We start from the raw sequence: 12,303 nt of genomic DNA, 5'->3' as shown, positions 1-12,303 counted from the left end.
CCCACATGGAACCCATGCTGCCCGGGTATAACCTACATGGGGCCCACATATCAATGTTGGCTGGGGATTAGACGCGCAAACCAAAAAACGCGCGGCTGGCTTGACCGCAGTGCTACATCGCGTGTATCCATGAGTGTTTGCTTTTGGTCATTTAAGCCTTTAGCCTAAGTTGAATGTAAGTATGTTGTTTTTGCCCTTTCCTTAAGTAATTTGTGAACCAGACAGAGGGTAGATTGCAAGGCAGGCTACCACTGTGTGAATTAAGTTTTGAATTGACCTCATGTGCGTAACATTTCTATTGCGTTGGCAAATGATTGGTTGCAAGTTAAAAAGGCTACATTACAAAGATTTTGTGTATTCAGCTCACTAAATTCAATATTCAATTCATATAGCTTTTATGGCTTCCCGTTATGAGTTAGGCATGCGGAAGGAGCACCGCATCAACTCTTGTAAGTTTATTTTGCATGTCTATTGATATGTATAGAGACATTTAATGCAGATCTAAATGTTATTGTCATAAGTTGAAAATGGAGTATTATGAAAAAAAGTCAAATGTTAGGTAAAGTTAGTCTGACCCTGCTATGCAACAAGTTATGCTTATATTTGCCTGGTATACACCCCTAAGAAGTGAGATCTATCTAAATCAAGTCATATGGTGGTATAGATATTCCATGTACACAACTGATGTACACCATGTACACAACTACGAACATTTTATTTCCACAGCCTCAGGCTACACAGAAAGCAAGAATGACTGAGTTACATCCTGTAGAAACCTCTTTCAACCTTGACTATTCAAAGCAGGAAGGATATCAGGTTTGTTTCATTTGACCTTTTCATTTGTGACAGCTTACTATACTACTAAATTAACTTGCACCCTGGCAGTATACAACCATTCAAATAGATATGGCTAAAATATTGTACATTATTTTTCTTTCTTATAGCACTGATGGCACAAAAACATTGAAACAGACTTATTGAATACTCCTCAGAGAATGGGTGAGTATTTATAATTAGAAAAAGTGGATTTAGAACCATGTAGTTTCATTTCAGTGCATGATGTAATATTGTTCTTTTAAATAGACTTTGTAACACAATACATATACATTTGCCTGTTGAGTTTCCTAGGCACCTAAATAATTTATGGTGATTATAAACTTAATTAGGAATATACTTTTTAAACAGAGAATTTGTGCCTAAATAGAGAATAATTATTTGTCTCAACTGCAGCATTAATTTACTTTGCTTTTTTGATTCCATACCTTGTTCAGACTGGAATGAAGAGCAAGTCAGCTCGTGGTTACAGGAGATTGGGATTAAACCAGAGCACATACAGAAACTTAAGGAAGAAGAGGTAACAGGACCTGTTCTTCTAAATATTAGTGAAGCATACTTAAAAAAACTTGGTCTGAGAGGTGGCCAAATTCAGCTCTTGCTGAGTCAAAGAGATAAATTGTTACTGCCGGACAAGTCAAAAACCATTAAAAAGAAAGGAGAAAACAGAGAAGAAACAAAACATGAAGTTGTGTCTTCCAGTGATGTCACAAGTCCTGAACAACCCTTTTCAACAAGTGACATAACTGAAACAGCTATGTCTTTGCCACAAAGCAGGTATCGGAAATTTAATGATAGTGATGAACAATTTAGTTACTTAAAACATGCCATACTCCCACCAGAGACAGGAATAGACAATCTAATCACTCCATGCCATGAGTATAAATCACTGGAAATTGCTTGTAAATTAGAACCAAGAAAGCTAAAAATCAAATTTGCCAGTGAAGTCATTCGATTTGCATGTGCGTGCATGAATATGCGTGCAAATGGCACAATCCACTTTGGGGTCATGGACAAGACAAAAACATCATACAAACATGGAGAAATAATTGGAATTCCCATTGAAGATAAAGAGGACTTTCAAGATGCTTTAGACTACATTGAAAACTGTTTTCAAACACAGCACTCTGATGCCAGAAAGTGTATCAAGACCCCAAAGTTCATCCCAGTAATTGACAAAGACAGTCAGACCCAAAACTGGATTGTGGAAGTGGATGTAGTTCCCATGGTGAACATTGTGAGGGGAAAACTGTATGGTGCCCGTATACCAAAGTTCAACGAGAAAACCAATAAAGTTGAATATGAGCAAAAAGCTTATTATCAAAGAGTCGGACCAAATACACCACGTGTTACTGAGGATGAACTTGTCGGTTTCATTCAAGCTCTCAAAGACCTTGACCAAATGAGAGAAAGGGAAGAAAACAACCAGAATCAAAGTCAGGCTCATTTTAAAGAGGACATGGAAAGAAAACTCTTAGTCCTTCTGACACGTGGGAAGAAATACATGGACAATACATTGCGTTACATTCTTGTGTCAAATAGATTTGATCAAGAAAACCTGCAAAACATCAAGTTCCTCACCCAAATGAATATCTTTTGTGTTTTTGATTATGACCCTGACTCCAAATCATCTGGACTTTGTCACAATTACCAAGAGCACCATGCAGTTAACCTTCACTTCCTGCATGATTATGATCATAGGGAGAACACTGTTGACTTTATCAAGAAGTTACAGCTCTTTGACAGAACAAGCTGGATTTTCTGCAATGGTCGGAGTGATTACATGGGAGGAGAAAGTCCTTGTGATGAAAAAACCTGGATCAAAAACAAGAAGAAACTGTTGAAAAGAGCTGTATCTGTTATCTGCAATGAAATTCTTCCCAAAGGATCATTTGTGATGCTTTTCATTCTCGCATCTGACATTGAACAACCTCTTGTTGATACCTTCCATGAATTCTATGCAGAAATGAGCGGCCATGAGGACATAGTCATCATCTCTGAGTCTAGGGAGAATTATAAGAAATGGTCAAGCCTTGCCCAAGTGTCCTGCTCAATGGATGTGCTTGAACAAATCAGTGTTGTTGGTATGCCAATGAGTCATGTAGATGCTACAATTCAAGTCCATCAGCTCACCAGTCATCAGGATGGGTGTCTACCTGTGTCAAACAATGGCATATGCTTTATAAAGTCTGTGGATGTGGAGCATATGAACTCCTTAGATGTAGTCTGTGTTGACCAGTGTGACGAGACAAATGTGAATGTCATGGAGCAAGAGCAAATACAGAAAACTGAACAATACTTCTATCAAGGAGGAAAAATTGATTGGGTGAATTTGTGGCTGGCTGACAATAATCAATGTGGGGCAGTCATTAAACGTGATGCATATGCAGAAATTAACAAAATGTTGGAAGACCTTGAGCGGACAGACTCATTAAAACGGTCCATTGAAAACATCAACATATATCATGAACCTGGTAGTGGAGGAAGCACAGTGGCTCGACAGATCCTCTGGAACTGGAGGAAAAAAATGCGATGTGCTGTTGTTAAGCAGTCGTACCTGGCCACGACTGTCTGTGAACATGCCGTACAGCTTTGGAATTATGAGGAAGTTGACAAGAATGCCTGTTTACCTGTGCTTCTGCTGCTAGAGGATTGCAATGCAGACTATCAGGATGACCTCAGACGAGAATTAAGCAATGCAGTCACAACAATGAAAATAAGTTCATCAAAACTGTGTGTCACAGAGAGCCTGTGACCTAAGACTAAAAGGACTTTTATTTTGAAAGGACTGTTGAAGTACTTGTACCCCCATAAACAGTTAACACCAATATACACACACAATCTACATGCCGGCAAATTAACATCGTATACTAGATGTGTGGTTATTTTTCTGTTTAGGTGGTGTGATAGGCTCTCTGCTTAGTTCCATGTTTTTTTATATAATTTTCTTTTCTTTTGTTGGTTGTTTGTTTTGTCTCAATGCTAAATGTTTTGTTTTGTTATATGATGTAACCTTCAAAGAAACCACACCAAACTCTTTTACAAATGTTAACAGTTTATTTCCCCTGTAACAAACTAACATGTACACATAAAATACTGTTATACTCACATTGTGGGTCACCTCTCTACTGGCAAACCCATGTGCAGCGACGGCTGCCATTTTAAAGCTTCTAATTGCCCAATTGGAAGGGCACTTCCATTATTAGTGACATCACAGGGGGAAAACAGGGAAATTATAATTTCTCAGACATTTTTCTTTGTAATGTGGAGACATAATTTTGTAATTAATAATGTGATGCATAGGTTGTATGTTAATACCATTTGTTTAATATATTTGTATAGTTTTATCTTGCTTTAAAATTATCATTTATTTATACATGGTATGTTCCAGAAGTGGGAGGAGCCTAACTCTATAAAAGGGCTCCTGGTAGCCATTTTTAAGGAGAGTGTTTGGGGTGTGGGATCACTCCTTGTATTTTTGGGCCTGAATATTGGCATAGCCAGAATACATGTGAAACTCTTGTGGATTTATATATATATATTTCTTTTGCCTTATTTTTTGTTGCTGTATATATTTTTGCTTGGGAATCACTTTTGCACCAAAATAAACACCCTGGATTGAAAATTCTTCTCCATCATCATTGATTTTACACCTTCACCGACGGTACATCCTAACAAGTGGTGTCAGAAGTGGGATCAGTACCGGTCAAGTGACGTGTGGGGGAGATTGCCTTCTCTAACATGCCTCCCAAACTAAGGAGTCAGCCTGTGGAAGGCACAGTTCAGGATGTGGACCAGGGTGCCATAGGAGGTGACCCAGAGGCAAGTGAGCAACCTGCTGAGGTTCCATCTGCTGGAGGGGAGGCTGCAGTGACGGCTCTTTCACGGATGTTTGAGTCCTTCATGCGGTATCAGCAAGAGCGAGATGAACGGCAGGAACGAGAAATCACAAGACGAGAGCAACACTACAAAGTTCTCAGTCATCAAGTCACCCAAATGCAGCTCGATATGGAGCGTTCCCGAATTTCAGGCAGCGACGGTGATGGAACAGCTGCCAGGGTTAAAAGCCAGGAGCCAAGATTGGCCAGGCTTGAGGACACAGATGACATAGAACACTTTTTGACCACTTTTGAGAGGCTGGCGGAAGTTTACCAATGGCCGAGAGGAGACTGGGCCATACGCCTAATACCCCTGCTTACAGGCAAGGCCAGGAGTGCTTTTGTGGCCATGAACTCTTCCCAGACACAGGATTATGACCAGCTGAAGGAAGCCATACTGAAAAAGTACGAGATCAGTACTGAGACCTATCGGTTAAGATTCCGTTCTTTAACTACCCCTATGCATGAGGCACCCCAAGAACTCTACACCCGTATTAAAGATCTGTTTTGCAAGTGGGTCCAGTTCAACAAAAGCAGTAAAGACAACATAATGGAGGCTATTGTGCTTGAACAGTTTCTGCGGGTGTTGCATCCAGAGGTGAGGACGTGGGTCAAGGAACGGAATCCAACCACTGCTGGACAGGCTGCTAACCTGGTGGAGGCCTATATTGCTGCAAGGAGGGGTCCAGGAAACTTCCACTATGCTGGCGTCCTGCAGGCCACCAAGGGTAAGTCTGAGGGTATGGGGGTGTGGTCAAGCTCTAAAAGCCAAGCTAAGATTCTGAGATCTACATACATTGAACCCACAACATCTGTTCCCCTACCTAAAACCATAGTCAAAAATGAAGTTGTGTGTTTTAATTGTGGTGAGCCAGGGCATACTAGACCGCATTGCCCCTTGAAAAAGCCTAAGACAGCTAGTCTCTGTTATGTTCCCCGTCTAGTACAGTATGCAACCCCTAAACATGACTTAGAGCCAGTTGTCACCGTTTTGTTGAATGGGAAACCACTTCCAGCTTTGGTTGACACCGGTTGTGCCCACACACTGGTAGAGGCCAAATATGTACCCAGAGATAGCTGGAGTGAGGAGGAGACTGTGACTGTTTGTTGTGTTCATGGGGACAGTACTAATTTGCCAAAAGCTGAAGTCTACATTGAGGTGCATAATCAGCCATATCTCATGAAGGTTGGAGTAGCTCAGAGTCTGCCATACCCCATTTTGCTAGGCACAGATTTACCAGTGTTGGTTGATTTGGTACAGGAGACGGCATGGTGTGGAATAGTAACAAGGGCTCAGGCTAGGAAGCAAGAACAAAACACACCCTTCCAAGAAACTGAGAAAACACTGCAATCTATGCCTTTTTTTTCTGAGGTTATTGTCACAGAGCCAAAACCTACAGCAGAGGATAGGCTGCAGCTACGTAGAGAGTGTGTGGAAAGTTTGATAGAGACCGCAGAGCAAGCTGAGGAACCAGAGGAACCTGACTTGAGTGATGCAGATATTGTCATTCCAAATAACCTAGCTAAGCTTCAGAATGAAGATTCCACCTTAGCTGACTGTTTTAAGCAGGTACAAAATAAAGAAGTGAATGCTTGTTTGGATGAGAGGTTTGTACTGAATAATGGACTCTTGTACAGAGAAAGTAAGGAAGACGGGATGCAGTTGGTTGTACCCCAGACACAGAGAAGGGAAGTATTAAATCTAGGTCACTCCATTCCCTGGGCAGGTCACTTGGGATTTATGAAAACTTTGATGCGGATTGCAAAGAGGTTCTATTGGCCCAGAATGTACAGCGACGTGAAGGAGTTCTGTAAGACATGCCCTGAGTGTCAGCTCGCTGTTGGTCGTACCCCTGCTTATGCCCCACTTATTCCATTACCTGTTGTTGACTCTCCGTTTAAAAGAATAGGAGTGGATATAGTTGGCCCACTGGAAAGAAGTCAGGCAGGGAACAGATTCATTTTAGTAATTTGTGACTATGCTACAAGGTACCCTGAGGCTTATCCCCTTAGAGAAGTCACTGCCAAACAGATATCCACAACCCTTTTGAGATTCTTTTCACAAGTGGGCATACCACGGGAGGTTCTCACAGACCAAGGACCCAACTTCATGAGCCATACCCTACACCAGGTATATCAACTGCTAGGAATTAAGAGAGTGCGAACCACCCCGTATCACCCTCAGACTGATGGGCTGGTTGAACGTTTTAATCAGACCCTAAAAGCCATGCTCAAAAAGTTTGTCTCTGAAACGGGCAAAGACTGGGACAAGTGGCTGCCTTTCCTCCTTTTTGCCTATCGGGAAGTACCCCAGGCCTCAACAGGATTTTCCCCTTTTGAGCTCCTTTATGCCCATCCTGTTAGAGGACCCTTGGATGTGCTGAAAGAGAGCTGGGAAGACACACATAAGCCAAGCAAGCAAAACATTCTGACTTATGTCCTCAAGATGAGAGAGCAACTCCAAAAGACCACAGCTCAAGCTCAAAAGAACTTGCTCCAGTCCCAAGCCCAGCAGAAAGAGTGGTATGACAAAGCAGCCCGAACACGCAGTTTCAATCCTGGTGATAAGGTCCTTTTGCTGTTGCCAACAGTGGAAAACAAGTTGTTGGCGAAGTGGCAAGGTCCCTATGAAGTAAAGCAGAAAGTGGGTCCAGTGACCTACGAAATCGAAATTCCTTCCAGAAGCCAGCCTCTGCAGGTATTCCACATCAACATGCTAAAGAAATGGCATTCCCGTATACCATCATCAGATATGGCCGAAAGCACAGCAGCCCCAGTGATGGACAGCGCTATGTTTGTGAGGGCAGTAGCAGAGGAGGAGGAGGTAGAAGAGCAATACATCCCTGGACATCCAGGCAAGAGCGAACTAAATCTCAGTCACTTGACTGAGAAACAGAAACAGCAGCTGATGGGATGCTTACCTGACCAACTTTTCATGGAGTCACCCGGTAGAACAGACCTGCTCAGTCACTCCATCATTCTGAACGACCCCAAACCCATCCGACAACCTGTCTATCGTGTACCTGAAAGACTGCTGCCAGTGATGAAAGAGGAGCTAAAGACCATGCAGAGTCTGGGGGTAATAGAACCATCCACCAGTGAATGGAGCAGCCCTATTGTACTGGTACCTAAGAAGGATGGCACTCTCCGGTTCTGCCTGGACTTCCGTAAACTGAATAGTGTCAGTAAGTTTGACCCTTACCCCATGCCAAGGGTAGATGAGCTGGTTGAAAGACTTGGAAGAGCAAAATACCTCAGTACTCTAGATCTCTGCAAGGGGTACTGGCAAGTTCCATTGAAGCCAGAATGCAAGGAGCTTACAGCATTTAAGACCCCATTTGGACACTTCCAGTTCCAGGTTCTTCCATTTGGGCTTCATGGTGCTCCAGCAACATTTCAGAGAATGATGGACAAGATTCTCCAAGGCACGGAAATGTTTGCTGCAGCCTACTTGGACGATATTATCATCTTTAGCCAGAGCTGGGAGGAACATCTAGGGCATCTCCAAGAGGTGCTAAAGAGGATAAAGTCTGCTGGATTGACCATCCGCCCAGACAAGTGTGGCTTGGCCAAGGCGGAGACCCAATATCTGGGGTATGTACTGGGACATGGGGTGGTCCGACCACAAGTTGGTAAAATTGAAGCCATTAAGAATGCTGAGAGGCCTGTGACCAAAAAGCAGGTACGGTCCTTTTTGGGACTGATTGGCTGGTACCGAAGGTTTGTACCAAACTTTTCAGCCCGGGCAGTTGCCCTGACTAATCTCACCAAAAAGTGCCACCCAAACAAGGTGAATTGGACTATGGACTGTGCAAAGGCCTTCCAGGATTTGAAGGACTCGTTATGTAAGGAACCACTGCTTCAGAGTCCTGACTTTGAGCAACTGTTTACTGTGCAGACTGATGCTTCAGAGCATGGCCTAGGAGCTGTGCTGTTGCAGGGTGAACAAGAACATCTAAAACCCATTGCCTATATCAGTAGGAAGCTCCTTCCCCGAGAGACAAAGTACTCAACGGTGGAGAAGGAGTGCCTTGCCATTAAATGGGCATTTGACTCTCTGCGATACTATTTGCTGGGACGCAAGTTTCGGCTAGAGACTGACCATCGGGCACTAACCTGGTTGGGAAAAATGAGGGACACTAATGCCCGAATAACTAGGTGGTTTCTAGCCATTCAGCCCTTTGATTTTGAGGTGCTGTACAGGAAAGGAGCACAGAATTGTACCGCTGATTTTCTCTCAAGGGCACCTCAAGAGGTGTCAGGAGAGGGAGGGGGAAATGTCACAGAGAGCCTGTGACCTAAGACTAAAAGGACTTTTATTTTGAAAGGACTGTTGAAGTACTTGTACCCCCATAAACAGTTAACACCAATATACACACACAATCTACATGCCGGCAAATTAACATCGTATACTAGATGTGTGGTTATTTTTCTGTTTAGGTGGTGTGATAGGCTCTCTGCTTAGTTCCATGTTTTTTTATATAATTTTCTTTTCTTTTGTTGGTTGTTTGTTTTGTCTCAATGCTAAATGTTTTGTTTTGTTATATGATGTAACCTTCAAAGAAACCACACCAAACTCTTTTACAAATGTTAACAGTTTATTTCCCCTGTAACAAACTAACATGTACACATAAAATACTGTTATACTCACATTGTGGGTCACCTCTCTACTGGCAAACCCATGTGCAGCGACGGCTGCCATTTTAAAGCTTCTAATTGCCCAATTGGAAGGGCACTTCCATTATTAGTGACATCACAGGGGGAAAACAGGGAAATTATAATTTCTCAGACATTTTTCTTTGTAATGTGGAGACATAATTTTGTAATTAATAATGTGATGCATAGGTTGTATGTTAATACCATTTGTTTAATATATTTGTATAGTTTTATCTTGCTTTAAAATTATCATTTATTTATACATGGTATGTTCCAGAAGTGGGAGGAGCCTAACTCTATAAAAGGGCTCCTGGTAGCCATTTTTAAGGAGAGTGTTTGGGGTGTGGGATCACTCCTTGTATTTTTGGGCCTGAATATTGGCATAGCCAGAATACATGTGAAACTCTTGTGGATTTATATATATATATTTCTTTTGCCTTATTTTTTGTTGCTGTATATATTTTTGCTTGGGAATCACTTTTGCACCAAAATAAACACCCTGGATTGAAAATTCTTCTCCATCATCATTGATTTTACACCTTCACCGACGGTACATCCTAACACTGTGTTTCATCATTCTCTGCTGTAAAAGGTCTCTTGATCCAGAAAGGATGTGCAAAGCATTGCCGTTACGCACAGTTGGAGTTACACACAAGCTGTCGCCATCAGAAAAGAAGCTCTTCTCAAAGAAAGGAGAGAGTCTCAAGCTGAAGTTTGAACCAGAGTTTATACTCACTTTTGTGCTCATGATTGAAGAGTTTGAACAATCTTACATCACAGGCTTTGTTGAAAACCTATTGAAGGAAATTGATCGATCATCTCTTCAGACACAGTTGATCAAATTTGTGGCACTACTGAACAGCCACATTGAGAATTCATACCTATCTGTGTCCCACTGCGAGGCATTCCTAGGTTTACAACTCCACTTGGACAAATTTGATAAAAGGGCCAAACCATCAACATCAACATGGATTGATGAAGTTCGACATCAAACATTTGAAAATTCTTTAAGTGAGCAGGCTAGGTATTTTTTTATACAGCTAAAGTCTAGTGAGACACACATCTCCTCTGTGAGGATAATTCATCATTTGATAGCTAAGGAGATCCTGAAGCAGCTCTCCAGTTATGAGAGCCAAAGTGAAATGGCAATGAGTCTCCTTCAGGACAAAGTGCTGTTTGACCACAGATTTGGAAGCAATGAGTTCCGAAAGTTTGTCAGAGATCTGTTCATCAAACGCACGAAAAAAAGCAAGGGAGATCCAAATGACAGCTGGTTTTCTCCTTTAATAGAGCATGTTAGGGAGACAGAAGATGTGGAGAAAGCCATTGACCTTTTAAATCTAGCTTACACCCGTTTTGATGAGGATGCATTTGTTGCTCAACAGCTTGCACGGCTGCTTAATGAAAACAAAAATTTTGAGGGAGCCGAGTTTTGGGCTAAAAGAGCCAAGTCTCATCTTCCACAGCACATATACATACTTGACACACTGGGACAAGTATACAAAAAGTGGTTCTACAGCAAACATGATGCCATATGCAAGAAAAATGCTGATATTCAACCAGAGGACATCACTGATATCATTGATACTGCCCTTAAAGGAATGACTGCTTTTAGAGATTCTGAAAAATGCCCCCAGTCACAGATGGTCTGCTTAAATAATTCTTATTTTGGAGAAGTTATTGGATGCCGATTGCTTGAGCTCCTCTCAAATGTAGACATTTTTTCTACCAAAGAGGGAAATAGGGAGTTGATGAAATACCTGCTCACTGACTACATACCAGAGGAAGTCAAGAAACCTTGGCAGAAGTTTCATGGCCTTTTAAAAGGAATGGAAAACAGCATCAGAATTGCCCTGGAATGCATTTCTGACGATCTTGCTCGCTTTCAGAATTTCAGTTCTGAGGAAGAGGAGGAGTTGGATGAAGGAGAGCCTGAAACAGTCAATAATACAAGAAAATGGCTCCTCAGGAAAAGTGCTGTGTATGCCAAGTTATTCTTTCACGACATTCAAAAGGATGAGGCTTCTGATGCAAACACAGTCTCTCCATTTATGAGACAAATGAAAATTTTCCAACTCGGAGGTGGCAATTTTACGACAATTCTTTACCTGCTCTCTGATAAGAATAAACAAAGAGTTGGAGCAAAGCTTGAGAAAATAATTAACCTATTTCCAGCTGACCTGAAAAAGGATCTCGACCAGACAGAGCTCATAAACTTCATCTTCTCTCAGATAGCGCTCTCCTGTGCTTTGCCTGGCTCTGGAAAGCTTCTTTCCATTGAAGAACTTCAAAATCTCAGCAGACGGTTTTGCAGTGTGAAGAGAACAGTCTTACCAGATACTGCATACCTGCTCCTTTCACTCTTATTTTGGCCAGAGGGCTCTATGGGCAAAGAGCCCTCCAATACAAGAAGTGACGTTGTCACGAATGCAATAAAAGCACTTCACAGATACTCTGAGATTAAATCTGCTTCCTCGAGAAAAGGCAGGATTTTCACCCACTTCTTCCTTGGAAAAGCAAGGGGTCTCAATAAAATAGTGCACAAGACCACAATTGAAGAATTCTGCAAGGGAACCCTCAGTGAGAGACGCCTCAAATGGCAAGGTGGTGAAGTGTGGACAAACCCATACGTTGTACAAGTGCTTAAACGGGTTACTGGATACACAGAAAATGGAAATCTGTTTGTTTGGGTATCTGATCAAAGCAACATCAGAGTCATTCCACTTTTTTCTGCCTCCTTGCCAAATTCAAATGAGAATGTGACTTTCTACCTAGGATTTTCTTTTCATGGAGTGGTAGCTTTTGACATCAAGGTGGCAGAGTGAAACTGCAAATGAGAGTTGCCCAAAAGATGCGTATATATAAATATATTCAATACATATCAATCAAATGATTAAAAAAGGATCATTATAAGCAAGCTGCATGATACGAGTAA

The 12,303-nt window shown here is 41.9% G+C and overlaps 1 protein-coding gene across 1 annotated transcript; it reads left to right on the top strand.

Moving 5' to 3' along the window:
- Positions 1–131: 131 nt before the first annotated feature.
- LOC306867545 (sterile alpha motif domain-containing protein 9-like) lies at positions 132–12,193 on the top strand (the record flags this gene model as incomplete). Its single annotated transcript, XM_079413272.1, has 6 exons — positions 132–175; positions 393–449; positions 727–816; positions 945–999; positions 1,272–3,567; positions 9,931–12,193. Exons 4-6 carry the CDS (start codon positions 996–998, stop codon positions 12,191–12,193), a joined length of 4,563 nt encoding a protein of 1,520 aa, XP_079269398.1. The 5' UTR covers positions 132–175; positions 393–449; positions 727–816; positions 945–995.
- Between the last annotated feature and the right edge of the window lie 110 nt (positions 12,194–12,303).

Source organism: Barbus barbus, assembly GCF_936440315.1.
Source record: "Barbus barbus genome assembly, chromosome: 4".
NCBI lineage: Eukaryota > Metazoa > Chordata > Actinopteri > Cypriniformes > Cyprinidae > Barbus > Barbus barbus.
Note: the sequence above shows the minus strand (reverse complement) of the source record. Positions and strands in the feature narration are given on the sequence as shown.